At 40.0% G+C, this 27,182-nt stretch overlaps 2 protein-coding genes across 3 annotated transcripts in view; one reads left to right on the top strand and one right to left on the bottom strand.

Annotated features, from left to right (window-relative positions):
* ACAD11 (acyl-CoA dehydrogenase family member 11) overlaps positions 1 to 15,943 on the bottom strand; it is a 35,570-nt gene extending 19,627 nt beyond the window's left edge. Inside the window, exons 1-13 of the mRNA XM_056336263.1 lie at positions 15,761 to 15,943; positions 13,658 to 13,757; positions 13,297 to 13,422; positions 8,557 to 8,718; positions 7,939 to 8,103; positions 6,170 to 6,317; positions 5,483 to 5,604; positions 4,278 to 4,384; positions 4,022 to 4,145; positions 2,304 to 2,381; positions 1,787 to 1,925; positions 1,570 to 1,677; positions 254 to 352 (exon numbers count right to left, since the gene is read on the bottom strand). Of these exons, the coding sequence (XP_056192238.1) occupies positions 254 to 352; positions 1,570 to 1,677; positions 1,787 to 1,925; positions 2,304 to 2,381; positions 4,022 to 4,145; positions 4,278 to 4,384; positions 5,483 to 5,604; positions 6,170 to 6,317; positions 7,939 to 8,103; positions 8,557 to 8,718; positions 13,297 to 13,422; positions 13,658 to 13,757; positions 15,761 to 15,897 (1,615 nt within the window). The 5' untranslated portion in view covers positions 15,898 to 15,943. The remainder of the gene's footprint in view (positions 1 to 253; positions 353 to 1,569; positions 1,678 to 1,786; positions 1,926 to 2,303; positions 2,382 to 4,021; positions 4,146 to 4,277; positions 4,385 to 5,482; positions 5,605 to 6,169; positions 6,318 to 7,938; positions 8,104 to 8,556; positions 8,719 to 13,296; positions 13,423 to 13,657; positions 13,758 to 15,760) is intronic.
* A 262-nt stretch (positions 15,944 to 16,205) lies between these two features.
* Positions 16,206 to 27,182, top strand: UBA5 (ubiquitin like modifier activating enzyme 5). Of its 2 annotated transcripts, XM_056336265.1 has the most exons (12): positions 16,206 to 16,420; positions 17,477 to 17,522; positions 17,615 to 17,704; positions 18,791 to 18,900; positions 19,315 to 19,401; positions 20,080 to 20,164; positions 20,995 to 21,099; positions 21,280 to 21,407; positions 22,882 to 23,017; positions 23,471 to 23,546; positions 24,344 to 24,450; positions 24,959 to 27,182. In XM_056336265.1, exons 1-12 carry the CDS (start codon positions 16,275 to 16,277, stop codon positions 25,040 to 25,042), a joined length of 1,200 nt encoding a protein of 399 aa, XP_056192240.1. In that variant the 5' UTR covers positions 16,206 to 16,274; the 3' UTR covers positions 25,043 to 27,182. The 2 variants fall into 2 exon arrangements, with proteins under 2 accessions (XP_056192240.1, XP_056192241.1); XM_056336266.1 differs by lacking the exon at positions 16,206 to 16,420 and having other exon boundaries at positions 17,475 to 17,522; positions 17,615 to 17,699.

Here is a 27,182-nt window from a genome sequence, read left to right on the forward strand (position 1 = left end):
TAAGTTACCTGATGGAAACAAAATTCAGAGGTTCTAAAAAGGGCCCAAACCTGCAAGGTGGATTTGAGTCTTGGAGTTTGCTTCAAGGAAAAAAAAGCTTGATTCAGCTATTTTCCTTATTTCACATTCTATTACCTTTACTCAAGAAGACACGTTTTTCCATCTCAGAAATGGAGCATAAATATTTTTGGTTTATCAGTTTTTGGAAAGAATGCTAGACTTAGCCATTCTTATATAGGGTTTCCATACTTACCACTGCTCCACCACTTCTTGCCATTGATCACATAACTGTTTCCATCTCGCTCAATACTGCATTGCATATTGGTAGCATCACTTGAAGCCACGTCAGGTTCTGTGTTAAATAAAAAAAACACCACCAAGCCACTGGATTAAATATGCAGGTAGTCCTACCTCCATAAATATAGGGATCTGGATATACTCTATTGACAGGAACACTATTTTGCTCCCGGTAGAAAAACTTTTTTCAGAACCTCACTCTGCTGGCGGTCAAAGGCTTTCTATTTTCCAACAACCCACATTGGTTGGGTGTTCCAACAACCCACATTCACAGCCCATTTAAACTTACTCGTTCTTGAGCTCAGACTATCCTTTATAGTCAGCAGCCTTCTTCCTTCCCTGATGTTTTTAAAACCTTCCTCCTTCCAATGTACTTACAGGCAAGTTGTATCTCTCCTCAGCCTTTTTTTTTCCCCTAGGCTCTTCTCAAGTGAAACTAAAGAGATTTACTACTGCTTTTGTGACAGGTTATGAAATAGGTTACACAAAGTTGCCAGCAAAATGTCATCCATGATTGTTTAGAACAGGAAAGATTCTTCCTGTCCTTTAACCCTTAAGTTCTTTTATAGGCCACCTTCTTTAAAGCAAAACCATCCCTTTCCTCTTGGGAAACACAGTGAAACAGAATTTGCAAGGCTGAGTTCTCTTAATTCCTGCTGACACAGGAAGATCAAGATTTTGACATCACATCTTCAAAAGCTACCTTCCTATAGCAAGAGCCAGGCCTTCCAGAGACGCTGAATGCCACAGGCTTTCAAGAGCAAAAATTAATACAATGCTGAGCTACAGACATAACAGACATAAAGCAAGTGAACCATATGTTGTACAAGTTATCTTCAGGTTATGTCTTAAAACCTCTACCTAAGACATACTGCAAAACCACACAACTTTAATCACAATAATCATACTTGTATCTAATTGTATGTTTCTAGAGAACCCCAAAGCACATTACAAAAAAGGGTAAGTGTTATTGTAAACCAATTTGGTACAATAAAATGTATTTTACTAGTACTAAAAATAAACTGAAAATATATGGAAAGCAAATACTGATTATTGTAACCATGAAGAATGGTAACTATTGGGGAAGGGCACCAAGAGTGCTTCACTTTGCATTCACAGCTCATAGATGATTTCACCTTCAAACACATTCACAGGTACAGTGGAAATTTCTGTATTCACAAACACATAACAACTTGTAGGTTTGTACTTTTCACATATGCCATATGAAATTTCCGCCAATTGCATCTAACTTTCTTCTGGAGAAAAATTTACCTGTCATGCAGAAACAAGAACTAATCTTCCCTTCTAGGAGAGGCTCCAGCCACTCCTTCTTCTGCTCTTCAGTCCCATACATGTGCAGGACTTCCATGTTTCCAGTGTCTGTAAAAGATCAGCAGTCATGTTTTCTTCTTGAAACGCCCAACTCAAGGCATAAGATGCCCAACTTTTTAATGCTCTCAGTGTTGTACTTATGGACAAGGTTGCTAACCTGGTGCGTGACAGTTGAAAACCTCAGGAGCAAAGCAGCATTTCCCCATCTCCTCAGCTATTAGTGCGTAGTCCAGCTGGCTGAGACCACTGACATCTGGGAGAAAAAGGTTCCACAGACCTTCTGCTTTGGCCATTTCCTGTTGAAAGAATCATCCGAGAAAAACATAAGCAATAAATCTTAATAAATCTTGCTGCCCTTTTTCTTCCTTTCTGCCTAACATACTGTCCAGTGTATCTGATGCCTTTTTTCGATAGCTATTTTCAGTAGGTACAGTCTTTGACTTCAAATTCAGGCATACACCTCACAGAACTCACTTTTGCTTTCCTCCTCTCTCATTCGTATCTCCCACCTCCTTTTGCACACTTCCTTCTTCCTTTCCTTCCACTATTCCTCACACTGTTTCTTTCCATGCAGAGTAACTTCTCCAGCAGGATATGCCAAACATTCTTATGCTCTATGTCAATGCCTGTTTCTTTTACTGCTAGAGTGCTCAGGAGTATTTATTATCTGATACCTTCAGTCTCTCAAGCAGTGGTGGTTTCTTCCATTTTTCCTCAGTACTTCCACATCCAGCATAGTATTTTATTATTTCCTTAGAGAGACAGTTTAAAAGATGCTGTTTAAATTAAGAACACATGTAACACACAAGTAATAATATGGTATCTTTTCCAGCCCTACACCCCAAAGAACCAGTACAAAAAAAATTCAACACAGGTTTTTATTACATAGTTGGTTGCATTATAAAATTAAAAATATAACTGACAATCAAACTGCAATCTATTAATTTTGCAAGACTTTAAATGCATCATGGAGATGACCCCAATCCGTACCTTATTTCATAGCAGGAAAAGATTTGGGATGTTTTAAAGTATGTGATGATGACGCTAGAAGGTGAGTGATTTCTGATGATACAAGCAACTGTTACCAAACAGTATGCACAAGAGGCATGAATCCAAAAGTAAAATAATCCAAAAATAAATAAAAACCTGAGGTACTGACATTTAAGATTCAGGTTTCCCATCATCATATGGAGATATATAAGCCAGTTAATCTTTTTTTAACTGAGAAAAAACCACAAAGAATACTTTTTATTTTCCTGTCAAAACAATTCCTTAACAGATGATACAAGCAGTCATTCTGACCACCAATGATTAGTATTAAGTAAAACTGTATATTCAGTAATCCTAGTATTTTCACAAGCATGTTTTAGTGAAACACAGCACTTCAAAGCTGGCCCAGAACTAGTTTTAGAACAAACAAAATAGTGCCCTCTTCTGAAAATCGCACAATAAGACAAATTCTGAAGTAGATTTTATAAGTCTCATTCACAATCCCTGTTATCAGAACTAACTTACAAGCCCAACACTACTCATCTGCAAAACTGGCATGGCTATTTGTGGTTCATTTGTTTTTAAAGCAAGTACTTCAATTATTGCAAGGCTCCCTTGGATAATCCAAAGCTAGTTACAGATAGACTTTCAAGAAACTTTGCATATCAAGAGTTTCTGATCTCAATCCCTGCTTGTGATAGGCAGAGGAATTCATAAATCTTATATATTAATACATTCTCTGCATTTCTGCCTGACTACAAATCAAAAGGGGAAAAAAAATCAAAAAGCCAAACCCCCCAGTTCTGCAAGAAAAGTCACCTGTGCTTCCACAAGGCTAAAAGTTGAACCAACTTTTTAAGTGGAAAATTTCTAATCTCTCTAGGCTAATTCATTATCTGATTTCAAACATTCACTGGTATTAGATATATCCAGGAATGAGGGCATGTTGATAGAACAAAAAACAAGATTCCATAATGTAAGTGTCACATTTTAAAAAATAAGGCAACAAACAGAAACATTCCATTTTGTATGGTTAAAACCAGCAGTTTACATTTTTTAACTAAGCATCTTTCCATTTAGTATGTAAGAGTTCTAGGTTTTTGTTAGAAGTATTTTGGCAAACACCTTCACAAAGTAACTCTTTAAAAAGAGTAGTTCTTAAACTTTAAAAAAATTAAAAAGTAACTCTTAGCTTTCATTAGCAATCCATACAACATTTTAGTTCTGAAAAAAAATTGATGCAGACTATAATTTCTGTTAATATTTTGCAATGTCACAAACATCACTGCAAGAAAATAAGAATGCTTTGAAAATAAAAATAAAAATAGGACATACTTTACAATTTTCATAAACTCCAGTCATAAAATGTACATTTACAAGTAGGTTTACTAAAAGCTTTTACCTTCTCAGCTGGATATATGTGCTGCTTCATGAACTGCTTGACTTTCAACAAAATTTCTTGGCCTTTCCTACTTTGATGGAACAGCTCTCCAGAAACACTGTGATGTGTGCTGCTGAAAGATGACCTAGAGAAGAACGTTCAATGCAATGACAAGTAAGACCAGAATTTCCCTCATAATAATATAAGCTACCTTGTAGAGGCATTTAAATAAGTGGAGACATTGTAAAAGCTTTGCATTGCCTTTGACCACACTTACCTTTCTGAGAGCTCTAACCCTCTCTCTGCCAAAGGCTTCACAATCTTTGCAAATTCATGACTATTCTCTGCAGAAGCATTTCCAATGAGATATCTAGCATATATACCCTAAAACCAAAAGGAAGGCATATATGGTATAATCATGGACTTAAAATTGTCTTTTTAAGAGAATAGTGATTTCTTGAACTACAGAAGTAACACTTAAATTCTCATATTCTTAAAAGGAAAAACTTAGCACCCAGACAGATTTTACTGGGATATGTTAATACTGCTTTTGGTCCATTTCTGATATATTGGAGATGCTTGGTGCACAAGAGATTAAAAAAACCATACCACAGCTAAACCAAACTAAAGGCAAATCACAAAAACTAATAAAGGGTGGGGAAAAAAAAAAGAAAAAAAAGGAAAATGTCTGCACATGATAATGCAAGCAAGCCCAATCTGTCCCTTAAGCCAACTGACAACAGTATACACATATAATTATTATCCACTATTAAATTCACTACCCACAGACACACTCTTACTCCAAATTAATACCAAGTAGCTTATCCCACATTTGGCATGCTGATCTCACGCTGCAACTTCTTAAAATGTATTTATGCCCTACAGTGCTTGAATATATAATTAAACATTTACTTCTGTAACAATGAACCAAGAAAACTTATTTTCTCCTATAATCACATCTCAAGATTGGCCTCCCATGCTCATAATAACCCGAGTTCACAACACATCCTTTTTCATCTGGGTGGCACCAACAGGATCTTACTGATCTATGCTGCTATCTACTTCCATGAGAGCTGCAGAAACTTAGAAAAGATCTTTGTTTCACTGTAATACAGGATTTAAATGAGCCAGAGAGTGATAATACAGGATTTAAATGAGCCAGAGAGTGAAAATGGCAATGACAACATTGGATGCATACTGGAACACGAGTAAGAAAAGTCCACATATCCACATTTTCTTCATTTTTAGGCTACTTTCCTAAGAAGTCAGCTATATCTAACGCAATGTACTTTAGGTAGCAAGAATGCTATCTTAGAGACTTATCAGTCATAGGCATCTAAGATACTGCTTCTAAAGTAACAAACTGAAATGCAGTGGTTCTAGTATTTTTTAAATTACTATTAAAATTTTGAACAAGTGTTACCAACTACAAATACTCATAATAAAAGTATGTGACATTTCAACAAACTTTGAGTGTATTACCTGGGATATTGCTGCCATTTTAAAATATGACAAAGCAAGAAAAAAATTGAAGTTGGATAAAGTAGTGCTAATACCCCGGCAGTGGCAATAAATGGAAACCAGTTCTTCAAATGAAGGAGTTTCTACAAAAAAAATCAGAATATTTTAGAATATTCAACATTTTCTACAATTTTTTCCACCTGATGCTTCAACATTTGACCAGCTTTTCAGCTTTATCAGATATTCCATTTACATAGTAAAACCCCATGATTTATCATTTCTTATGACCTAAGTGTGATATGGAGAGCCAAAAGGCAATAGGAGTTGTCAGAATTCCAGGTAAGCATAAAACTTCCTAATGCCCCTCGCCTCCACTCCAGTCAGGAAATTAATTTCACCATGGGGTGGGATGCCTTTATTTGTTTAAATAAATGATAAATTTGCATTTAAATTTCTATTTTCCTCCATTATCTCTAAGAAAGATAAAAAAAAATAATTATAGAACTAGTATACTGTGACAAAGCCACAGCTTGTTAAAGCCTCACTATCAGCATGTTTCCTACAACGAAGAAAACTATGGAAAAAATCTTTTCAAATGCAAAATGATGTGCTTATTAATTTAAAATTTTATTATTGTTTATGAAGGTAACATATCAAATAGAAATCAACCCTAGAATTCATTTCAACAGTAAGATTACAGTTTCATACCTATGGTGTCTTTGAAACCCAAGACAGTTCCTTGAACTAAGTCCTTAGTAGATGTAGGCCAAAAGTAGAAGAGACAGGCATATGCTAAATCTGCTAAAGGATGACCAGCAGTTGAAAGTTCCCAGTCCAGCACTGCCAAAACACAAGCCTTAAATAAAAATTAAAAACTCAAGTGAATGCTGGAAGATAAATTCTCTCCATCCACAAATGAACAACCCATTTTATATCCAACAGCTTTATTCAGTTACCATGTGTTTAAAATTAAAAACACGCACTCTGCCTGTCTACAGCAAAACCAGTTCCTTTTAGTACTACGTAAGGATCTGCAGAAAATTAACATTCACATAGGGGCAGAAAACCAGGCATTTTTCTAATGAAAATCTGTTTTAATTTCTACTTTTTTGAGTAGTGTTCTTCCTGTCAGAAACTTCTAAACTCTTCTAGTCACAATATGACTGAATTAAAATATCCCAAAGAACAGTAGTATTGACAGCTGGGGTTTTTTTTTCCAGTTCTGTTGCATAGTCCTTTTGCACAGATACTCATGGACAGCCCATGCACTAAAAAAAATTATCACAGTATTATGCATAGATTAACACTTAGATGGGGAACTGAGTTTCTTAAACAGGACAGTCAATCACTGCCCAGATAGTGACATCTGCTGCTGCAAATAGTGCATTTGCAATATTAATATGCATAAGCAATATTGCATAATAATGCAATAGTGACATCCTCTGCTGCAAACATCCCTTGCAATGGTGTCTTCAGCTGGATGGCTGAAACTCCCCACACAGTCCTTCTGAAGAATTCTTACAACCTAGCTGGCCTGTCATCCTGAATGACCCTCCAGCCTACTTATGATTAAAAGACTTCCTTCCATGATCGTTCCTGCACATACAGGAAAAGTTTCTACAGATTATTTAAAATTACCTATGTGCAGTTCGGTCAATTCTTTCAGATACATCAGGAGTGGCTGGGAGAGTGTCCGAGACTGCCAGATTTTCTGCTCAGGGAGTCAGTCAGCACATTTAAGCCTACAAATAGTGTCTATCAACTGATCTATGCACAGCAATGGGTATCTCTGGGATCTGCTGCTTTCTTGTGAAGCAGGCATTGCAGGGTATTGGCCACAAATCTCAGGCATATCTTCCGATCACAACATAGCAAATAGCATGGAAAAAAATAATGAAAATTATGTTCTGTTGATAGACAGGTAACACACATTTATTTCCACAAACTAGAAAAAAATCTCTTCCCTTTCCCTAAAGATGAATAAGGAACTTTCAGGGTCTCTGTGATCTGTGTGTGCTCCATACCTAAGCAGCTTTGGCAGATTCTTCTTTGCTTCCACTAGCATCACGCATTCAGATCATGTTCCAAAAGCCACCATTGTTAACTGAAGCCATGCCACAGATTTCAACAGGCTTTGGATCAGACGCTTATGTAGTTTAATGAAGTGAGCCTTCACTATGTCCTTAAGTTGCAGTGAATTAAATAGGATTTATGCATATAAAATATTTTGTTCCTGGACTTTGAAGTAGGGACTAGAACTAAGGAATAAATTGAGTAACCACCTCCCGCAATGAAAACCAGGACTCTATTAGGTACCTAAACACCATACACAGTGCATAGAGGAGTTAAATTCTCTACTGTTCCTTTCAAAGATGTATCATGCACTAAAAGACCCATGTAAATGTCCCATTACATTTGTTTGTACTCCTACCATGGAGAACCTAAAACTACCCAACATACAAAGATGTTTCAAATACCTTTGTGGGGTGGAAGATGATGTTATCTATTCTAAAGTCCCCATGAATCAGCCTTTCTTCATTATCATCAGATGGCAAGTTGTTTGCTAACCATTCAGCCAGTTTGGTCACGGCAGGAATATCTGCATGAGCAGCTGCATCATACTGTCTTTTCCAAGTTGATACCTAAAGAAATACAAACACTTCAACAGATTTTCCAGCTGATTTACAAGTTTTTCAACAGCACAAAATTCTGAAGCACATGCTTCTGGGCTTTGGTTATTACCGTGTTACCTGTAAATTCAGTAAAAAACACTACCTCAGCATTTGAAAATGTGAACTGTGAGATCAAAAGATGCAATGAAGAGTGCCTCTATTTTCTATTTCAATCCTATTTACATAGCTCAAATCTAATATTATTTCAAAAGTGAATGAGTATCATTCCCTGAGTATAGCATTACAGAATTGATCTGAATGTAGTAGCAACTTTATAGTCTGCACAAATAATTGAACTAAGGTGCTTAATAGCTAAAATATGATGGTTACTTTCACAAGTCATTAATAATTAACAGTTTAGCTTCCAAATCAAATAAATCTTCATATACCTGACAAAACAAGAGAATTTTTTAAGAGCTGTACCTGTCTTTTGCAGTATCCTGGTCCTTTACCATATCCTTGGAGGCCCAATGACTGTAAATCAAAGGAGTGCAGCAAGGCCAAAGTTTCTATCATTGCAATATACAAAGCAGAACGCTCTGCTGGGCCCACTTCAGGCAGAGAGAGGTCTCGGAAGATGCGACCCTAGAAACATCATGAATTAGATATTTGGTGGGATGTACACGAAGATGAAGAGGAGTACATCTATACACTCCAGCAGCAAGAACAACTGCAGTGAACCAACACTCCCTGTGCAATCAAAAATTCCTTCCTCATTTATTTTATTCCTTGCTCAGAACAGATGAAGGGATTCACAGTAATTTCAGATCATTGGTATACAGGATATCTATTGCAGGGCAATTAAAATAACAGATATATTCAGCAGACGAAAGTCTGAATTGGAGCACTCAGTCCAGATATCCTCAAACTTGAGATTACCAGGGGAAAAAAAAAAAAGTTACTTCCAGAAGAAATATCAATGAAGTCCTTGGAGTGGGCTGGAAGAGAGCTGGCAGAGAGAGCTGGTGAATAGTTGGGTTGTATGTACAAAGAGGCGAACAATCCAAAGAAATTCAGTTGCATTCTCCTTAAAAGCTTTTTTTTTTGTATTAAGCTATTAAATCTCCTTAAAAGCTTTAAATGTATTAAAAGTTCAATACATTTAGAAGATGGGTGTGGTTTTCCATTTTCTCTGTTAATTTTGACCCTGTCAGTAATAGATTGGAAAAGAAAAAACAGTCTCTTCACTCCTCTAAGTTCCTCAGTTTCACTGGTTCATATGCTAGCTTCAATATATTTACGCAGCTAAAGCATCAATAGAACTTTTTTGCTGAAAGAGTCTGCAAAATAAATCTAGAAATCACATTTTGTATGGTGGAATAGTTCATTCAACACAGTAAATGTGTAATTGTTTTCTAAATACACCATGCATTTGTCATAAACAGTGCACTGCTGTCCATCTTAGAATGAATAGACTGTAAATGTACATCCTTAGAAATGTAAATACATCAGTAGCAAGTTTTTTTATTAAGGAATCACTTTGTTTTAATCAAAACCAGAAAAATTCTCCATCTTTAATGTAAGAAATTTGTTTCAAATTCTTCATAGCTTGTACATTTTATTTATTACTCTTGATTCATGGTTTTTGTAGGAAGGTTAACTTAATCTTCAGGAACTAGCCCACAAACTCTTACATTTCTAATTTCCCAGCGAACCTGATAATAGAGTAAGATGTAATAAAAGGGAAGAGGCCTGAATTCAAATCCTTCTCCCACAGGGAAAAAAAAACACCCCGCCATGATAGAGCAAATTTACACTCAGAATCACCAGTATCTAACAGAAACAGTATCAACTGAGACAACTGTACCACATGGACACTTCACAAGAAGAGGCAGCTCCCCGACCTACTTGCCACCAGGCAGGCAGAGGGGACCTAAGAGACAGGGGGGAATGGAAACAGGTCCCTGCTTGGGGCAGCAGATGAATCACCTCCCAGCCTACTCCACCTTCCCAGGTACTCCTATACCATAGGTATGTGGCTTTGGAACCTGAGAGCCAGGAAAATAATGATGTGAATGAAAGCCCGTTCAGGTTGAAGGAGTTGCCCCACACATCATGTCCAGCTCTGCTAGGAAAAAAAGAAAGGTGGTTGTCATCAGCAAGTGTACTCCAGGAGAAACAGAAGGCCCAAAACAATGCTGACCAAACCCAACCCATTGGGAAGTCTGCTGCCTCTCTGGGGCCTGGGTAAGGGATGTTTCTAGAAAACTACCTTGTCTGGTACAGCCCTCTGATTATTACCCATTACGGGTTTTACAGGTGGGCAGTGATGAAATCCAAACAAGAAGCAGTCTGAGGGCAATTAAGAGAGATCTCAGAGCCTTGGGTCAACTGGTTGAGGGATCAGGAGCACAAGTAGTAACTTTTTCTATTCTGCCCGTTTCAGGGAACAATGGTGCATGCAATCGGAAGATCACACAGATCGACACCTGGCTCTGGGCCACTAAATTTTGGGTTTTTTGATCATGGGTCAGTTTACACAGCAGTAGGCCTGCTGGCAACAGATGGGGTTCAGCTGTCTCAAAGAGGGAAAAGGATTCTAGGTCAGGAGTTAGCAGGGCTCACTGAGAGAGCTTTAAACTAGATTCGAAGAGGGAAGAGAATAAAAACAAGCTTGTTAGAGATGAGCCTGGGGGCAGCGTCCACTGAGGTGAAATCGATAGCACAACTGAAGTGCATTTATGCCAGTGCCTGAAGCACGGGCAACAAACAGGAGGAGCTGGAAGCTGTTGTGCAGCAGGACGACTCTGACATAGTCACCATCAGGGAAACATGGTGAGATAACTCGCATGACTGGAGTGCTGCAATGGATGGCTACAAACTCCTGAGGTTATGCAGGGCGAGGATTAGAGAGGCAAGAGCCCTGCTAGAACTCAGACTGCCCACTGCCATAAAAGTCAACATAAATGTTTTTACAAATACAAAGATAATATGCATTCTTTACTGGACGAGGCAGGGAACGTTGCCACAAGGAATGAGGAAAAGGCTGAGGTACTTAATGCTTTCTTTGCTCAGTCTTTAATAGGAAGACCAGTTACCCTCACAGTACTCTGCTCTCTGCACTGGAAGACAGGTATGAGGAGCAGAATAAAGTCCTCACAGTCCAGGAGGAAATGGTCAGTAACCTGCTTCTCCACTTAGATATGCACAAGTCTGTGGTGCCACATAGGATCCATCCAAGGGTACTGAAGAAGCTGCTGGAGCAGCTCACCAAGCAACTCTCCATCATTTATCAACTGTTCTGGCTGACTGGGGAGGTCCTAGAAGACTGGAGGTTAGCCAGTGTGATGCCCATCCACAAGAAGGGCAGGAAGGAGGATCCAGGGAACTATAGGCCTGTCAGCCTGACCTCGGTGCTGGGGAAGGTTATGGAGCAGATCATCCTGAGCGCTGTCACGCAGCATGTGCGGGACCACCAGGTGATCAGGCCCAGCCAGCATGGTTTTATGAAAGGCAAGTCCTGCTTGACGAACCTGGTCTCCTGGTTGGTGATGACCTGCCCTAGTGGATGAGGGAAAGGCCATGGATGTTGTCCACCTGGACCATAGTAAAGCCTTTGATACCATCTCCCACAGCATTCTCCTGGAGAAACTGGCTGCTCATGGATGGCTTGGATGGGTGTACTTCACATTGGGTAAAAAGCTGGCTGGATGGCTGGGCCCAAAGAGCGGTAGGAAATGGAGTTACATCTGGCTGGTGACTGGTGACAAGTGGTGTTCCCCAGGGCTCAGTATTGAGGCCAGTCCTGTTGAGTATCTTTATCGACAACCTGGATGAGGGGATAAAGTGCACCCTCGGTAAGTTTGCAGACAACACCAAGCTGGAGGGGTGTTGATCTGCTTGAGGGTAGGAAGGCTCTGAATAGGCTGGATTGACGGGCCAAGTATGAGGTTCAACAAGAAATGCTGAGTCCTGCACTTGGGTCACAACAACCCCAGGCAACTCTACAGGCTTGGGGAAGCATCCCTGCAGAAAAGGACCTGGGGGTGCTGGTTGACAGCCAGCTGAACATGAGCCAGCAGTGTGCCCAGGTGGCCAAAATGGCCAACAGCATCCTGGATTGTACCAGAAACAGCACGGTCAACAGGACAAGGGAAGTGGTCGCCCCCAGTACACGGCACTGGTGAGGCCACACCTCAAATACTGATTTTGGGCCCTGCACTACAAGGAAGACATTGAGGTGCTGGAGCATGCCCAGAGAAGGGCAACAAAGCTGGCAAAGTATCTGGAGCACAGGTCTTATGAGGAGCAACTGAGGAAACTGGGGTTGTTTAGCCTGGAGAGGAAGAGGTTCATGGGGGGCCCTTATTGCTCTCTACAACTATCTGAAAGGAGGTTGTAGGCAAGTGAGGGTTGGTCTCCTCTCCCAGATAAAAAGCAACAGGACAAGAGGAAACTGCCTCAGGTTATGCCAGGTGAGGTTCAGATTGGATATTTGGAAAAATTTCTTCACTGAAAGCATTAAGCATTGGAACATGCTGCCCAGGGAGGTGGTGGAATCATCATCCCTAGAGGTTTTTAAAAGACCAGTAGATGGGGGCTCTCAGGGACATGGTTTAGTGATGGACTTCGAAGTCCTGGGTTAACAGTTGGGCTTGATGATCTCAAAGGTCTTTTCCAACATGATGATTCTGTGGTTCTATGAACTCAACTACTGCACCCCCAGAGTGATGGACAACAGACAGAGCTACGCCATGTTCTTTCTGAAGCCAGTGCTTGAGCTAGAATCCTGCTTGGTTTTCAAAAAGAAGTGATTGTAGATTCCTATCTTCAGTACTAAGCAGGTTCCAGGATGTCCAAAGATTCCGTTTAACTTTATAGCTTGATTGTTCTCCCTCTGACTTGTGTATGCTTTTCAGAGAAGCAATATTGCCTCATTTCAATACATCCTTCTGAGAGCTCAAAACAAGAACAGGAAGTTAAATACTGAGCAGAAAACGTCAACAAAGTAGGAAATAAGTCCTGGAGAAGCTGAAATCAGCGAGAATCTCTAATAGCGGCATTTCTTAAAAATACTAAAAAATATTAAAAATAAGGATTATTTATGTTCATATCACAAAACTTAGTAAATGCTGCATAAGGTTCTAACAGAAAGGTCTTAGACAATTTAAAAGCAGTTTGTAGTAGGGAGAAAAAAAAAATCTCTCACATTGGAGGACCAACCTGCACATGCTGCATTACATAAAATTCTGTTCCAATGATAGAAACGTCACTGCAATACAACAGGGGCTCAGGCACTGGAAATCCAGCTGAAAATAAGGCTTTCTGCACACGATATTCTCTATCAACCTGAAGACAACACAGAAATTTAGGTTCAATGAAAAGCTCCCAAACATAAATGAGTACAGTGAATGACCAATCTCCCTCTTAAAATGCTGAGTTACATGTATTGCACAGAAAATTGGAAAAGATCCAGAAATTCACTGCATTTCTGGATACATTCAACCATGTGCCACACCATCGTGTATAGGACTTAGCAACTTGCAATAGAAAGTGTTTGGAGCTTAAGAAGAATGTTACTTACGTTGTGAGCTCTAGGTAAAAGGGGGCCATGGGGCTTCTTCCTGAGCACGTAAACCTGCCCACCCTTCTGAAGATAAAAGGTTGGATTTGACTGGCCTGAGCTACAAAAAGAAAGATTCTAATTACTTACAAATTCAAGTACTTACAAATTTACAAACTTTTAACAGAAATGATGCAGAGTACACTGTGACTTGGGCTGAACAAAATGGCAAGACAGATGAAAGGGTTCTTCTCAAGAGTTTCTTCTCTTGTTATTGTTTTGTTTTGTTTTTTGGGTTTGGGGTATTTTTTTAAAATATAGTCTTACAAGGATGCAAGTGATAGCCTAAAAATCAGAAGTCATATGTTCTATTCCTACCTATGAGAAAGATATCTTATTTCATTGCAGAGAGGTCACAGATACTCAATTTGTTCTCCTGTGAAATGAAGGCAGCATTTACCCCTCCACCCTAAAAAGACATCATTAATGTTTTCAAGGTATGCGTAGATACTAACTTTAAAGCTTTCTGATTTAGAGGAAATTAAACAGAGAAGAATTCACACTAGCCCACAATTGTATCTGCCCTTTGGTGAGCTGTATTTTGAACAATGTAAGCATAGAGGAAACTTTCCAAGTAACTGATGATTCTAGTACCCAGCCCCACTGTATTCTAGCCTGATCATCACACACCTGCACTATGCTTAAGGGGCTGCCAATAGTAACTGTAAAATTTTAAAGAATGAATGTTGTAGTGACAAAGAATCATAGAAATTAGACATTTCAATCACAAACACATGTAAAAGAGAAGGACAGCCTGGTTAAACCCTTCATAACACCTTGCTCATTCTATCCCAATCAAGCTCATTGATCCTTATTTTCCTCAAGGTTCTGCGCTCATCTATATGCCTTCCTCTCCTCATTCTAGATCATTTTTAAGGCACATTCTGAACTAGTCTAGTGAAAGATTAGACAACCATTGGAAAAATCAGAATCAAGTGGACTTTTGCCCTCATGCTCCCCATGACATTTCCATTCTCCCTGAGGTAGTTAGGGCACAGTCCGTAATATAATTTAACAAGTATACTGCACGGACAAGTACTCTGCCTGGCACAACAGAGATTTAGATCAGCTGAAGCCTTGAAGTGCAACCACAACACTAACAAAAAGCAACAGCATAAATACTGGTGATATTTTAGCAGATTTTGCTATCAGTTACTCTCCTGAGACCCCTCCTAAAGTCTCGGTTCAAGTACATACAAGGATTAGAGTACAGCTGAGGATTCAATGGATACTTTCTATTTGTATCAGAAGACAATGAAAACTTGTTCACTGTTTCTTAGTCATAGCTGCAGATAATGCAGCTGAGGTCATGTTGACAAAGGAATTAATACTTATATTTAGAATAACTTCTTGTAGCTCCCAATTTGAAGTCAGACAGCTGCACCACTAACTCACTGAATGCCAGTGAACTAGATGTTCTGTGCAGCAGCGGCTTAGGAGCCCAGGTGCAGCGCCTCACTAGTGCAATGCATTGCTCTCGGGGTCTTAATGGGAATCTCAGCGGTGTTACACTCTTCTCATGGATTTGCTTACCTGGCAAGTTGACTTCTCAAGCCATGTACGTGCTCCTGAACATTATTATTTGATGTGCAATTAAAGAGGAATCAGACAAATTGTGATTTAAGAGTAGGTAATAAAAAGAGTTGTGCGCGTACTCCAACAGGTCGCACCACTGGGGGCCAAACACACATTTTGCAGCGGACTGTGGGAAGGCCACCCACCACATCGCCTGCTCGCAGGCAGACAGCTGCAGCCGCAGGCTCTGCCTGTGCCAACGGCCACCCCTGCCGCCACCGCCAGCTTCAACCTCTCCAGCCATCCAAGGGTCGAGCTGTCACCCTGCTGTCCGCCAGCACCGGGGCCAAGGGCACCAACCCTCCCGCCGGGCAGCGAGCGAGGCCGCGGCCGCTCTCCTCGCCCCACCGAGGCACGCTTGGGGCCCGCGCTCTGGCTCCGCGCCCCGGGGCGCCCCACGGGCCAGGGCCCAGGCCAGCAGGCACGGCGGTCGCTGCCCGCCCCTCACAGGCGGCCTCGGGGCAGGAGAGCGGCCCACCCGTGCGTTACCTGTACTGCCTGACCGCCAGAGCCCCCGCGGGCTGCCGAGGGAAGCCGGGCAGGTGGACGCGCAGGTACCGCTCCAATCTCTCCTGGTCGAAGCGGTGCCGCGGCCCCACCTCGGTGGTGCCCGGCTCCGCCGCCATGCCTGGCCCCTGCCCTGCGGCCGCAGGCGGAGCTGCCTCGCCCGGCCCGGCCCGGCCCTGCGTCGCCGCGGCAACCGGGGGCGGCTCGGTCCGTCAAGGAAAGCGGTCCCCGGCGCCGAGCCAGCGGGGTTCTCGGAGCCGGGTGGCTTCTCCTGGAAGAAAGCGGCTCCCAGGAGGTAGTCACCGCCCCGGCTGACACCTGCCCTCCTCAGTCCCCGCCGGAGCCCGCTCGCTGCCCGCTGCTGCGGGGCAGCAGGCCCCCTCGGGGCGGGAACGCTCCCCGAGGCGTCGGGGCGAGCAGGGGACGGCGCTCCCTGCCGCTCCCGGAAGCTCCCTCGGACGGGGAGACGTGTCGCTGCGGCGTCGCCGGCGCTGCCATGGCGGAGCCGAGCCGGCTGGAGCAGCTGGAGCGGCGTGTGCGGGAGCTGGAGGAGGAGCTGGCCCGGGAGAGGAGCGGGCGGCGGCCGCCGCGGGCCCGCATCGAGAGCATGAGCCCGGAGGTGACGGACTCCAACCCCTACAGGTGCGGCCGGCGGGCGAGAGCGCTGTGGGGGAGGGGGCTGCGCCTGCGGAGCTGGATTGCGGCGAGAGCTATGAGGAGGAGGCCTAGAGCCCGTGTCAGGGTGTGCAGGATGGGGAAGAGGGAGGGCTCTGCGGCCTCAGGAACTGTGGAAAAGGGGAAGAGGCACGTGGAGGTGGGCTGGGGCCGGCGGGGGCCCGAGGGATGGGGCTGGGGGTGCTGGAGGTGGATGCTCTGTGGGGAGGAGGGGAGAGATGCACTCAGGTTTCCCACCTGGCTGGGCTGGCAGGGGTGTCCACCGGGGTTATTTTATGTTGTCTTGCCTTACAGCACGGGCAGACAGAGAGGAGACCCTGTGAGTTTTTCAGCTAAGTAGCTAATAAATGGAACAGCTGTTGGTATTACATGAGGTCTCATTCCCGTTCCTCTAACTTAGGTGGTTTAGAGAAGTCTTGAGGATCTCGGACCCCTTCTAATGCTCAGGTCTTCTGGAAATCTGATGCACTTTTAATTTTCAGGATACAAGTTGATACTTGTTCTTTCATTGATACTTTCAATGAAAAAATGCAATAGTAGGATAAAATGTTACTTTACAATCTCTCCAGTTATCCTCACAACCTGATCTTCTCTATAACTTTTTTTTTAATGTTATATTTGAGTTAACCAAATTGATCAGAAAGCAGTGAAAAGTCTTCACTGGCCTGCTGCCATATGGTTCATTACAGAAAAAAGCATAGGCTTTCATTCTGTAAATCTGGGATTATTTTTCAAAAATAGCTGTGCGTCCTCCTGATTTCACTGATGTTACTCATACCAACTGAATAAGTGCATGAGTTTCTGCAGGGTTCAGTACTCTGTTGCTCATAGGAAAGCACCCACTGTCTCGTTTAGACTGTATCTAGCTGGCAGTTACAACTACAGAGAAAACAGCAGGCTTGAGTTTGGTGCGTGGCAGGGTTGTTTTTAAAGCAAAAGTGATTTTTAAATACCAGAAAAGCAAAATTGCTATTGGAAAAGTAGAGAGGATTTTCTGTATAACATTGCTGTTTTTCTTTGTAGTCGCTTGATGGCATTAAAAAGAATGGGAATTGTCAAAGACTATGAGGTAGGATTCTATCTGCATTAAAACACCCTTGCATTTTTACCCTGCAAGGACCACTTTTGATATACTGATCTGTGTTTTATTTCTTTCTACAGAAAATTCGTACCTTTACAGTTGCAGTAGTAGGTGTAGGTGGAGTTGGCAGTGTGACTGCTGAAATGTTGACAAGGTGTGGCATTGGTAAGGTAATGAGAGTTTTCTTCTACTTCTTTATAGGAGATGGACCAGTCTTTTCACAGAAGAGTTAATTTGATTTCACTCAGTTGATTTTTCCCAAATAAAAAAGTACTGTGAAGACGCACTCAAGAACAGTACTTGTGTAAACATCACAAACAAAGAGTCTGTATTTTTCTTATGCTAGTAAAATTGATTTACTTAGGGCTTAATTCTGTATTGTGTGAATGGTTCTTGTTTGGATATTGTCTTCTACATGCTTTTATGTAAGCTCAAGTGAACAAGTTGATGTTCATGAAATGGAGATGTGGTAGATGTCAGGCAGATATTTTTATCGCAAACATTAGTTTGTCATACGGCAGACTTAAAGCTAAAAATTTAGCAGTGGTTAAAAATAATTTGATGGTGTCTAGATAGCAAGGACCTCCAGAGTTAATAGAACAGGATTTTTCTTTAAAGGGTGAATTTGTGCAGTGGCTTAGATGTTTGTATTTCCAGGCAAACCTGACCATTGATTCTTGGAACTTTGAGAAGTTTCTTAATACAGAGGTGATGCAGCTATTGCAAAGTTTATTGCCCCTTTCTCTGAAGGAGCATTTCCTGAAGACCAGCATCTTGGGCATAGAAAAGGACATTGGATAGTTGATTCAGAATCAACATGTCCCTGTCTTATTTAGGTATTTCAAATGAATTGTTTTTGAAGAACTACATGCCAAAACAAGTGAAAGAAATTACACATTTCCAGTTAATGCCATAACAGCAAGTAGGAATGTGATAACAGAGGTGATACTGTTCATGTAGATGATCTGAATTTTCTTAGTTTAAATCAAATGGACAGTTTGCTTTTTATTAAGAGTGGTTTTCATGACTTAACGAGTCAGGTCCTGGTGAATGGCAGTTGGAATTCAGTCTTCGCGTACTTACAATGTTGGTACCTTTTGTATGTGAACTGAATGGGACTGCAGGGATGGAGGGCATGTTTAGTTGGGGGTTTTGTTGCTGGTTTTAGAGGAGTTTTGTTGTTTAAAATGTCTTGCTGTAGTGCTGTGGTTGCAGTCTTTGGAGTTTCACGTAGATTAATACTATCTTTATTGTAGCTGCTTCTGTTTGATTACGACAAAGTGGAACTGGCAAACATGAACAGACTCTTCTTCCAACCTCATCAAGCTGGATTAAGTAAAGTGCAAGCAGCAGAGCATACTTTGAGGTATAACTTGGAGAAATGGGTATCAAAATACATTTTACCCACAGTGCTGCTCCAGGAAACTGGTGTTTCACTCTTAATCACTCGCAAAGTAGCATGATATAATTTGGAGATTTGGGCATAAAATAGTTGTGGGAAAGGTTGATATTTTAAGGACATTTTTGTACTGGCCAAAACCTCAGTGTGAGTCTACTTTTTATGTATAGCTAATTTTGCTTGGAAGTTTGGTATAAACTATGCCACTTCAATATGTTGTGGGGTTTTTCTCATCTAGTCTGGGAATTTTTGACAAATATGGGTGTATTCCAGACTTCGGACTGGAAGCTTAAGGCTGTAGCTTGTGTAGTTAGTGAAGTTAGGGAGCAGAATGCAAGTTACCATTTTATTTATTAATATTCACTCTGTTTCCTCCATAAGGAATATTAATCCTGATGTTCAATTTGAAGTACATAACTACAACATCACAACACTGGACAACTTTGAACACTTCATGGATAGAATAAGGTAAAAAATCTCTGAACAAAAGCATGTCACTAACTTCTGCTGATGTGTGGTTCTGTACAGCCTCACATTTTTATTCTTGTTTGTTTTTTTTTAATTTAATGACTGCTAATTGGAAACCAGTGGGAAATATGTATATATAAAGACGTTCCAGCCTAGACCTTTTCTCTGGAGCTGGCATTTATTTCTACTGTTACAGTTATATATTATATTAGTGCATCTTTAGATTTCCAGCCAAAGCTGCAGGTCTTAACAGGCTTTTTCCATTATAGAAAACAGATCAGATCATATTTTGACTGCTCTGGAGCAGTTTCAGATATGCTTTGTAGAATGAAGAAAGGAAATAGTTATTAGTGGATCTCAGACTAGGTTCTGAAGTAACTTTTCCCATTTGCAGTTATGTTGTACAAAGGTGCTCTTTTGCAATACTTTTTATTGTGACTGTATACTATATACAACTTACTTTAATCTAAAATGCACTTATATTTAAAACCCACCTTCAGCATGCTCTTGTGTCTATTGTAGATCTATGATGCTAGTTTTGTCCTGTTCTGCATTTGCACAGGTTTTATTAGAAATACACTTCCCATGTGCTTCTATACTCTAAAGCAGTATGTTGATTCCCCTGCTGGTATTTAGTTCTGCCAGCAATGTTATGCAAACTTCTGATACTTATTTCAGTAACGGTGCGCTAGAGGAAGGGCAGCCTGTCGATCTTGTTCTAAGCTGTGTGGACAACTTTGAAGCTCGCATGGCTATTAACACGGTAAGGCCATTGAAGGTGTGAGCTTCACATATTTTCTTCTATGGTGTTAGGAATTGTGGGGACTAGAGAAAGGACAGGAACTTTCAGGAATCTTCTAAGAAATTTCCTCCTTGGTTTAACAAAACAGAATCTGGGCTTTTTCCCAGTTCTTACGAAACACATTTTATATGTATAAATATAACTGTAGCCTTTTAAGTTACTGGCAGGTAATGCTTAGTGGAAGAGTTCAGTATTGTGAGCCCTCTCTGTCTTTCCAAATTATCCTGTTTATATAAAGGTATTATCAAAGCCTGGTATGTTAAATCTTGCTAACTTTCAAAAGACTGTGTATAGCTAATTGTATACTTCATATGACTTTTTGTATACTAAAAACATCTTAAGGCTATGTACCTAATCAAACTGGGTTTTTTTGTAGTAGCAGCCAGCATAGGGTACACGCCAAATGCATGTTTTCTGTTACCCTTCAGCTAACTTGATTCATAAATTGCATGCACTGAAGGTACACAGATGCACAAACTACTTTTAGTCATGGATACAGTGTAATTAGATTCTGTAGTGTGCTAGTAACTGGATCACTAATGCATGTTCAAAAATCTCAGATCCTCAGGAAAGCACAAAGGGCTTCATGAGGATGACTTTAATTTGTCCTTCGATTTCCCCTTTGACTCTGATAAGCAATTTCTATTCTACCTTTTCTGATCATAACCTTTTTGTCTTAAAGTAGGAAGATCAGTGTGTTTAATCACTCTCAATTTACTATGTTTCTTTTTTACTTTTTTCTTTTCCTTAAACTTCTGCAGTGCTGATGTGTGTGTTTCTGTGTTTCTAAGGCCTGCAATGAACTTGGACAAATCTGGATGGAATCTGGAGTGAGTGAAAATGCAGTGTCAGGCCATATACAGCTGATCATACCTGGTGAATCTGCTTGTTTTGCGGTATGCAGTACTCTGCTGAATAGCTCGTTTGTCTTTTAAAGTGGCACTGGAAATATGAAGATTAGCTGGGTAGTGAATGTGATCCTGGCACAGCTGGTGGAGTATCTTAAGATTGTGTGTGATCTGTGTGGCGGGAGCGTTCATACTTCTTTTAAACTTAATTTCTTTATTTCCCATCAGTGTGCGCCTCCACTTGTAGTCGCTGCAAATATTGATGAAAAAACATTAAAACGAGAAGGAGTTTGTGCAGCTAGTCTTCCTACAACTATGGGTGTTGTGGCAGGAATTCTCGTACAAAATGTTCTGAAGTAAGTGATTGAGTTGTTGCTTTTCGGTGTATGTAGAGGAATGAAGGCAGTGGGTTGATTAGCAGTGATAACATGCAGCTGTGGCCTTGCCTCAGAGGCCGTGGGTTGATTGACATGGATGATGTGCAGCTGTAGCTCGTTCCCACTAAGTGGTTAAATAGCCCAGAGGATGGGGGGGGAGGGAGGAGTAGTGTGGTCTGACCCCTGGAGGAAGGAGATACAGCACAAACAGTAGAATCTGACCAACAGTAAAGCCTTGTTGCAGTCTACTAGTTTGATTGTGCTGCAACAGGTGTACAGCACAGTAAGAGAAAGAAACCTGAAGGAACATTTCATAATGATGGGTTTAGTTCTTTTTCTGTATTTGTGGCCTGTTTCCGTAAAGGTATTGGCATTATTGGACAGGGCTGAAATACACACTGCTTGAATTACTGGTGTGTTTACTTTGGGGTGGCTGTTCTTAATAGAACTTTTCAGGCATAAGAAAAAGGTCTTCAGAGTTTCTCGAAGAATTTCTTTTACTGCATACACACACACACACATTTTTTTCTTAGTTCTGCATTTAAATGTATTATGTGATCTCATTAAATTATACACAAAAAATGCTGAAGTGCTGAAAATGTGTCTTTGAAATTTTGTACATGGACAAAGAATAAATAATTTCTCTTGCAGTGTTTGTATTCTAAAAACCTGAGGTGGATTAATATTAGTTATACAGCTGTATGACCTATTTTAATATTGTCAAGAAGTAGTCACATGACTCCAACTGCTAAAAGAACTGCATGTACCAGCAAGGAAAATATTTGAACAACTTTGTACCCAGTTTTACTGTCTTTTACAAGCATCTTTGAGAAGAGGTTCTTATTTAGCCTGTTTGTAGCCTTAGCTTGGCTTTGTCAGTTATCCAAAAATTTATGGTTACAAAGAATAAAAGTTTTCAAGTTTGCAAGTGCCTATAAACAACAAAGCTCCATTTTCAGCTGTGCAGAGAGATGTATTATATAAAATTGCATAGCAACATCTATGTTTCTTTAATGAAGAATGCAAACAATGCAGCTTAATCTAAATCTTTATTTTCATTGCAATTCTGACCCTACAGTAAAGATGATTGAACTGGTTCTGATTAGCTGTTGAAAACTCTCCCGTTGTAATATAGGGCATCTGAGTGTTTCAAGCAACGGACTAGAGCACAGGAGAAAACTGCTTACTTACGACTCTAAATGTGTTTTTTCTGAGACTGTAGTGGACTTGTTCTCACACACACCACAAGAGGAGCGGGTTGTTATGTTGATGTAGTTACACTGTTGTCAGTTGATTACAGCTTATTTTAAGACAATTACAGTAATTCTTTAAAACTTCAGTAGTGTGAAAGTGTATTCTAAAAGTTCTTTGAGGAGAAGTTATTCCTTGAGCAACTGAATTGTTAGGGTTGCACTGGTATATAAGGGCCTACTTTCTCTGTTTGTGTTTCTAGATACCTGTTAAATTTTGGTACCGTGAGTTACTATCTTGGTTACAATGCAATGCAGGATTTCTTTCCAACTATGTCTATGAAGCCAAACCCACAATGTAGTGACCAAAATTGCAGAAAACAACAAGAAAATTATAAGGTAACAATGTTTTGAGGTTTGTTGTTTGGGGTTTTTTTGACCTTAAAGTCCTAAGAACAAAGCAGGCTACAGATGTGTAGTAACACAAAACTTTCATTGCCAGTGCAATTTTCAGCAGCCTTGTCTTCAGATGGTTGCATGTTTTTCTGAAAATACTGTACTTAGAGTTATCTTAAAGCAAAGGGTAGGCAGAATGGCTTGTGTTCAGTTAGATACCATTTTCTTCTACAGTAATTACTCAACCTTTCTGGCAGTCATGTATTTTTGAGTATTAATGGGGTTTGTGTTTTTTTAACTTGCAGGTATTCCACCTTTTTATGCCTAGCAAAGTTCTAAATGGTGACTGCATATCTTAAGAGAAGTGTGAATGTTAGATTTTATCTTCTTCACTATAGTTGAAAACTGGACTATTACATATATTGTGGGTTTTATCTTTTTATGTTTTCCCTTCAGAAAAGAGAAGCTGCACAACCAAAACAGGAAGTAATTGAACAGAAAGAAGAAATAGTACATGAAGACAATGACTGGGGTAAGTAATCAGCTGGAGACTAAATGATGTTCACAGTGCCAAGATTCAATTGAAGTCTTTGTTTTGGGTGAACACACTGTAGGGCACAGAGACTTCTTCTGGTTTGTATTTTTTGTTAACTTGCACTGTGTAATTGCTGTTGGCTTTTCACAGGTTTTGACAGTAACGTTGCCACAACTTAATGATGCATTTTTAGTGTAACGTGCAGGTTTTAGGCTCAAAACGTAACCACCATTTGAATAAAAAACTTTCTTGAAAGGTGGTCTGAAGATATGAAAGATGTGTGAGGAGGTGTATTCACTGCATATTCCTTTTAAATACATAACTAGAAAGCATTTGTGGTTTCCATAACCACTGTGCTGAGGCATCTCATGGATTTTTATGTTCCTCTGGGGGCTTTAAGTTAGAAGGAGTTGTGTTAAGGAGTGGTAAGTGTGTTTTATAGAACGATTTGAAGAATGGATATATACCTTCTGTTTATTACATGATATAGAAAATAATCTTAAGATTGCCATCAGGAGAAGTGTCCTCATGGTAAGATTTAAATGGTAAGGACAAGGAAGTCCTATGGGAGAGGTGCCATTCTTGTCTGTAAGTTATCTGTGTAGAATCATTTCCTGTATTGTAAAGGATACTTGTATTGATAATGGAAGTCATTGAAATCAAAGGTCTTTCTGCTTTTGAATTTATTGTTTTGGAAAAGTAGCTGCTGTTTTCCTCTTACTGTGACAACTTGGTGATAGAAGAAAAATTTCTTTAAAGTTGTAATGGAGTTCTTGATTCCTTTTAATGCAAAGGCATCGAATTAGTATCAGAAATTTCAGAAGATGAGCTGAAGGCTGCATCTGGCCCAGTACCTGAGCTTCCTGAGGGAATTACTGTAGCTTATACTATCCCAAACAAGGTAATATTTATTCTTTATGAATTTTTGAAATACAGTTTAAACCTAAAATAAAATTGAAAACTGTACCTCGGTACATCAGATTAGTGCCTTCTACGGTCTAGTTTTGTGTTTCTATATAATACATTTAAGTATGAACGCTAGCGTGAATGTAGTTTTGAGATGATAGGAACGAGTGTATTTGGGGGGGGGGGGGAAGGAAATGAAATGTGAATTTCTCAGTTGATATTTTGGTCACTAATTGATTTTTAGCATATTTAATTTGTAAAAGCTATATGCAGTTAAAGAGCAATTACTGGGGAACACAGAATCTGTTATTTATTGCAGCCAGAATGTTCTAACTCCTAGTCAGAATAGTTTACAATTTAAGCTTATAATCACTTAGACTTAATGGTGCAGTTGAGCACTTGGTTCTAGGAAAGCGATGTGGTGTAATGGCAATCAAGCTTACTTCTGTGGGGCTTTTTGTTTGCTATTTTTGTTGCCAACTTTTTCTTCATGTTCCTAACAGGAAGAGAACTTGGTAACTGAGGAAACGGTAGCAGAGTCTGAAGAAAGCCTAGAAGAACTCATGGCCAAAATGAGAAACATGTAGCAAAACAAATATGAAGTACAACTTCTGGGAGTTTGGATTGACATTGGATTTTGAGAAGACCAGATGTCTTCCCCCCCCCCTTATTTTTACCTCAACTGAAGCTTATTTTTACCTTTCTGATGAAACGGAACTGTTACAGGGACAGGAAGGAAACAGACTTACGTTGTTTATATTCTGTTGTCTATTCATGTCTTTAACATAAAAGAGTTGTGCTACTGTAAATTTTAATTTCTCAGCATTGCTAGTGTCCAGATACTCAGTTTATCCATCTCCTTTTATTATTTATCAAAAGCAGGTGTAGCATGTTATATGCAGTATCATGCAATGAGAACAGTACATGGTATAGGACAAGTGAAAGATGGAATCTGCTGGAGTTGGACCGAGTAGGTTAAGGGCAGATGCTAGTGCCTCATTCAGATTGCTGCTCCTGATTTTCCAGGCACTTGTACTCTGTTGTTGTTCACTGTTGTCCAAATTCTTGGCATGGATTGTGCTGTGGTTACTTTTTCTGAGTAAACAGAACATTTCAGCCTTTTTATCTGCCTTAAATATCTCTGGGATGGATTTTTTTTTTTAAATGCCTCTGGTTTTATCAGTGTTTTACTACTGCTTGTTCTTAAGTAGCTGCCTATATGTTTTGCATGTGATAATGCTTTGAGTATGCTGCAACAAGGCGAAGTCTTCTGTCAGTAATTACACTAGCAGGCTGGGTATTAGTATGTCACCATTTCAGCCAGCAGATGCTTTTCATGACAAAATTTTTTCAAGACTCACCAGCAACACTGGAAAGAAGAGATTTTATCTATCTTTTTGAAAACCTAAATTTTTTTTTTTTGGGGTTATTAGAAGTTTAGCTATAATTCTGATCCATCCCCATCACATGAGCTAGATTAATGAATATAATTAATCAGAGTTTGCATGGGAAAGCTTCTAAAATTAAGTGCTCTAAACTTTGTTTGGTGTTGCAAGTATCTTCAGGGGAGTAGCTTAGCTATTATATTTGTCTTGTGAATAACGTTAGTACAGTCATACTACCTTTTAAATTACCATGCATCAAACTGACCTGTAAATGTACCCTGCTGAACTGGAAGGATCAATTTCACACATTTTAACTACTGTGGGTGTCTGACCCAGAACTTGATCATTACTTAGATTTGGCTTGGTCATAATTTCTTATTTTTTTCAAAATTTGGCTTAGAAACGTAAATTTCAGCCTTTGCGGTGCAAAATAATACAAGTATCTCTAACTTGGGCCGTTCATAAAACCTTTCCACAGCATGATAACAGCCAACGCAGAACCAGCTGGCAATGGTAGTAGCAGCATCCAACCAACATGTAAGAAGACAGTGATATTGCAGAGGTGCTTCTGTTTCTTAGGGCAGCTGAATGATTAATTACTTAAATGTTTGATTTCTAAGCAGTGGTTACAAATGTCAAGATCTGGTTTCTCCACAGCTAAGACTGTATTATATACATACAAATCCTCACTACATTCAGAGATTGGGGTTTTGGTTGGCATTTTGGTGTGGTCCATTATACTGTAAAATGGAAGTGATTTTTTTTGGATTAAGTTCAGTTTTGGAGAAACCAGATTTTAGAATTGAACTGTAAAGAGGGATGGGAAATAGAATAATGAGGTCATTAAAAAGGTGCATAATTGAATCTATGTCACTAAGTCTACATTAGTTTGATCCAAGTGTCAATTTAAGTGTTACTTAGGTTTCTTTGTGACTTTACCTTTCCATTGAGAACAATAGAAGTGAGACATGCACCTGGCTCCTATAACAGCCCAGATAATCCTGACTCTTAATTATTTGGCTGACATAGAATTGTAGAACTATTTAGGTTGGAAAAGGCCTTTAAGATCATTGAATCCAAACAGAAGAAATTTTTCCTCAGTGCTATCACATGACTGACAGTCAGCTTTACAAGAGGCAATTGTTTACCATTTTACTTCACGTACAGTTTTATGACCAAATAAATACACTTTTATATGCTTATTTACAAAGTATGCAAAATGGGTCTCTTGTTACTTTCAGCTTGTATATATAAGAAGAATTGGAAACAATTAGAAAATACATTAAGATGACTGTATGTGCCAGTGGTTAAAATTATTTTAAAATAAACATCAAAGACAGAA

The sequence above is a fragment of the Falco biarmicus genome, chromosome 4 (genome assembly GCF_023638135.1).
Source record: "Falco biarmicus isolate bFalBia1 chromosome 4, bFalBia1.pri, whole genome shotgun sequence".
Taxonomy (NCBI): Eukaryota; Metazoa; Chordata; class Aves; order Falconiformes; family Falconidae; genus Falco; species Falco biarmicus.